Consider the following 4478-nt stretch of genomic DNA (forward strand, 5'->3'; position numbering starts at 1 on the left):
GGTAGAAATTAGAAATAGGAAATTTATTTAACTTTTATGTTCTCAGGTTGTTTCCCACTTCATTGACACATATAAAATAGAAGACAAATAGAAAAAGAAAAAGAAAAAGAGAAAAAGTAAGGAGCAGGATCCCTTTGAGATTCATTATCCTTTTTCTTTTACAACCCTTGCATTTCTCTGTGTTGCGCAGTTCCAGTGGCAAAGATAGAAGATATTATTGGAAATTCCATGTGTCGTATCTCATTCCCACTCTCTTCCTTCACAGCCACCTACCCAAAGAGCACAAATTGAGTAAATTAGGAACTTGGAATAAATCGGACGAATCGGGGACCTGGAAGCATTATATCCATAAATTCTTCATGCATATCTTCATGAAGCAATGCATCCATAAATCGGTGCTATAGATAAAATTCACCTGGTTGGTCTGAAGGTGGTTTGTCTGCAAATGAGGATTTGAAGAAACCAATATGCTTCTGAAATGCAGATTTCCCCTGAAAGCATTCAACAGAGGCCAATGCCATTCCAACAGTAAGAAGAGAGTAATAGAGAATAGAGCTGAAGAAGCCTAGAAAAGTAGGAAAATTGATACTTTAAAATGTGTTGCAGAAAAGCCCTGTGAGAAATCCAAGCCATGCTCCATTGAACCTTGATCACTGGTAGGAGAAAACTTCTTCTGTAGATAGGTGAAGAACCCGTTAAAGGAAATTTTGGTTAGGATGAAAGTAATCAAAGGGATTATACGAGTGAGTGTTCCCTCTTTCTGTACTTGCCTTGGAAAAGCTTAATACAGGGGAACTAGCAGTGTCATCAAGCGAGGAATGCTGCTGTTTGGTGCAGGGGTCTTTGATCTTTTTCTTTTGGCTCTTCTTGGCTGCTTGGGAAAAGCAGTTTTCATCTTCATGGAAATGTGGAGGCCCGGATGATGCATCAGAGACCATGGATAGATCCTCTTCTTCATCTTGCTGACCCACTTCTGCATTTTTTCTTCCACAATCTTCATCAACAACTCTCCCAGCTCTCCGGCATTCGTTTGCAGAGCTGGAGGATTGATCTAAGTACAGAGTCCAACCAGATTCACACCCACTACTGCATTGAGATGCTGATATGTTCATTCTCAGCCTCTTTTAGTAAGAGCCCCAAGTGGGTTTTCTTCTCTAGTATCCTTTTCCCCAGAACAACTCAATTTAAGTGATCTCTCTTCCCCCCTCTCCCTCAAATCTCTCACTCGATTTTCTTCTCTATATAAGTTGAAGAGAAGAGGAAGCAAATTAGAGGGACTTAAAAAAAAAAGAAAAAAGAAAAAAACGAATCACACCCAAATCCTAGACTATTTTTGTCCTTTGCTATATCCGTTGCCATCCTATTTTATCTGTATGTGAATGAATCAATATTGCCAACTGGCATGCTTTTGAAAGAGAGATGAAAACCCCGTTTTATGTAGAATAGCAAAAGCCAGCTTGACGCCAAGGGCCGCACCACATTATGGTACGGTGCTGCTGTTCTCATTTTAAGTAATAAAAGGAGTGGGGGGGGCATTTTAGTCGTTCAAAGTGTCATGTCTTCTAGTTGAAATAACGCTTCTGATGCGATGGTCATTAATCATTATGACGCTACTGAGTTTATTACACTGCTTTGGAGTTCTCCTCCTCTCTCATTTCATCTCTGCGGCTCTGCCTAATCAGAGTGCCCTACATCACACATGCACCTTCAATGGATGGTGCCAAAATATTATTCTTTCTTATTGGATGGTGTCAATCACCCTTTAAATTGGCCTCGTATTTTTCAATTAATGAGACAATGATTGGTGTATATATAATTTTGAAATAAGTGAAAGAAATCACACCTGCATCCCACCACATTCCTACAAGTCTTTAAATGGGGATTGAACCCTTTTTTGGTGCCAAAAAATGGTAAAATTGTTACCTTCAAAAGTCCCTTTTCAACATATTTCATTGACACCCACATTTCCTCTCCCTAAGTTCACCTCATAGAAAAAAAAAAAACGAGAGAGAGAGAGAGAAAAAGCAGGTCTGGAGAGAGATGAGGGGGTGTGTTTAACACGTCACCCATGGTAGTTTTTCGCAACAGTTTTGTCTCAGAATCTCTTTGGAGAAGATCTGAGAATCTATCATTCGTCTTTGATGAATAGAACAAAAATTTCACTTCTTACCACAATTGGGGTGAGGATTTGCCAACATATTGCAAGAATGGGACTTGTTTCCACTGTGCCGTGCAGACAGTCATTTTCAACTCACTTTTAGGGTGGGCTTTCCACAACCAATGATCATGTATGGCATCATGCATGTCCAGTTGTACAGCTAGGTAAGATGCAAGTTTGGAAATTCATTGGGAACAGGAAATTAATGTTGTCTTTAACAGTGTAAGTACTACATACCCTCTAAATATGGCAACATTAAATTGAACCTAAGCAGAAGCTGAAGCAGGCACCTTGAGCAATAACTACACCTCCCTCTTCAAATTTGAAGGGCCTTCCATAGACGTTGAGGGTAATATTGATCATGAGCCCTGTGGGTAGGTTGGGCACAACTACCTTGAATTTTGCTGTCCCTAGGCTGGTAGGCTGCATCTTCTCCCAGAACTGTTTTTGTTGTTAATGGGTATCAATTGGGAGACCTTGGTCTATGCTGATACTTCGTGCTTGACTCTTTGCTTACCACAGCTGGTGACTTACGTAATTGATTAGAAGTTCCTTTTTGACTAGATATTTCCTGATATTTCTCAACCAACTGCGAGTATTCCAATGATTATTTTATTGGGAGATCTGTAATCACCTTATTAATCCGTCATAAAAGAAAATAAAATAATAATAAATAAATAAACAGAAAAGGGTTCTTTAAAACGAATTTACCTTCTCGGATAATGTTTTGAGAATTGCAAAGGTCTATCTAAGATAAAACGGTGTTCGAGTGACAACAGTAACACCTTGCAACCACTCCCTATAAATTGAACTTAATTTATTATGAAAAAAAGTAGGAAATTTTTTTCAAGAACTTCAACACCAGAATTTAAAAACTTAACCATTTTGAAAAAAAAGTCAGAGTCTTTCTTTACATGTATTTCAAAAAGAAGAAAAGAGACCGTTTAACTTCAAGAAGCAATAACGTTTTCACTTCTTAAAGTTTTTAAGTTTGTGAAAAAGGTTAAATTCATTCCTCCATGGATCCATTTTCCAACAACATCAATTAAAATAAAAAATGATAATAGTACGTAACTAAGGAGATATGCACATCAAAGTGCCGTTGGCATTGGAGCACCTTGGAATACAATTCCGGTGCACTAAACAAATCCAATCATACAACTCTAGTCTATTCAAGATTTCTCTTGCTGGTGCCCTACAAATACTGACGGCTTCTTCTAGATTTTGCTACACATGTAATGGAGTGCTGAGATTTTGGTTGGAATTCCGAAACCGTGGTCAAATGTTTTTTTAGAAGTAATGCTTCCTGAAGAGTGAGACACCGGAAGTTAAAAAATATAAGTGAGAAGGGGTTTTGGTGAGGCAGGAACACGGGAGAAACACACGCCTTTAAGTACTTTAATTAATGTTCAACAACCATTGCACAGTGAATATATACTAGGCTCAAGAAGATAAAAATGTACTATGTCATCAAAAGTTGACTTTCCTATTGGTTTTTTTTTTTAATAAATTTTACAGATAAATGAATCCTGTCTTTAAACTTAAATTTTGTATCATCTTTTGAGAAATTTTGACCCGTCTCTTAAAAGTGTTACATTCTGTAATTTCCCCATCAATGAGGGGAAAATTACATTAAGTCATTTTTTAATCACTTAAAGATATTACGACTTTCATTTTAATAATAAAAGTCGATCACACACCCCTCAAGATTTTAAAATTTTAGGATGACTATAATGATAAATTTTTGAGAAATTTTTTTCACGTAACGGTTAAAATTTTTGCAGTCGGCTTACCATTAAAATGAGAGACCCATGAAGGACATCACCCACCCAAAGAGGAAAAAAGAAAAAGGAAAAAAAAAGAAAAAGAGAAAAACGTCAGAAACAAGATGAAGGAGCGGTGCGCCTAATTTTGTGGTCGGAGGGCCATGAAATGCGAGACTTTAGATGGGACCAAGTACGGTGCCCCTTTTATTGAAATGCTCCCAAACGCCAATCTGATGTGCACATGCCCCTGCTTGTGGCTTTTTAAGTCAAAAAGAAAAAAAAATAAAAAAAAATGATGTGTAACCTGTGGATGAAAGAGAGCTTCCAAGAATTTCTTTTGGTCTATATCTACTTTTATTTTTTATTTTTTTTAATCGTTTGACAGAGGATCCATCGAGGGTTCAAATCAATGAATTAAGTGGCGCAGTGATTGAACCCAATTTCACTGCTGTGAGGGTGTGTGCTCCGACAGTCTCTTCTCTCTCTCTCTCTCTCTCTCTCTCTCTTCCACGGAGCTCTGAAATTGATGGTGGATGTTATAAGGGGGCAGCTAT

At 37.8% G+C, this 4478-nt stretch overlaps 1 protein-coding gene across 1 annotated transcript; it reads right to left on the bottom strand.

The window, feature by feature from the left end:
- On the bottom strand, positions 1 to 1485 carry LOC100854033 (protein SOB FIVE-LIKE 5). Its single transcript, XM_010666193.3, has 4 exons — positions 771 to 1485; positions 590 to 673; positions 416 to 491; positions 1 to 269 (listed from the first exon to the last, which is right to left on the bottom strand). The coding sequence occupies exons 1-4, from the start codon at positions 1110 to 1112 to the stop codon at positions 241 to 243; spliced, it is 531 nt and encodes a 176-aa protein (XP_010664495.1). The 5' UTR covers positions 1113 to 1485; the 3' UTR covers positions 1 to 240.
- Positions 1486 to 4478: the final 2993 nt, after the last annotated feature.

Source organism: Vitis vinifera, chromosome 18 (genome assembly GCF_030704535.1).
Source record: "Vitis vinifera cultivar Pinot Noir 40024 chromosome 18, ASM3070453v1".
Classification (NCBI taxonomy): domain Eukaryota; kingdom Viridiplantae; phylum Streptophyta; class Magnoliopsida; order Vitales; family Vitaceae; genus Vitis; species Vitis vinifera.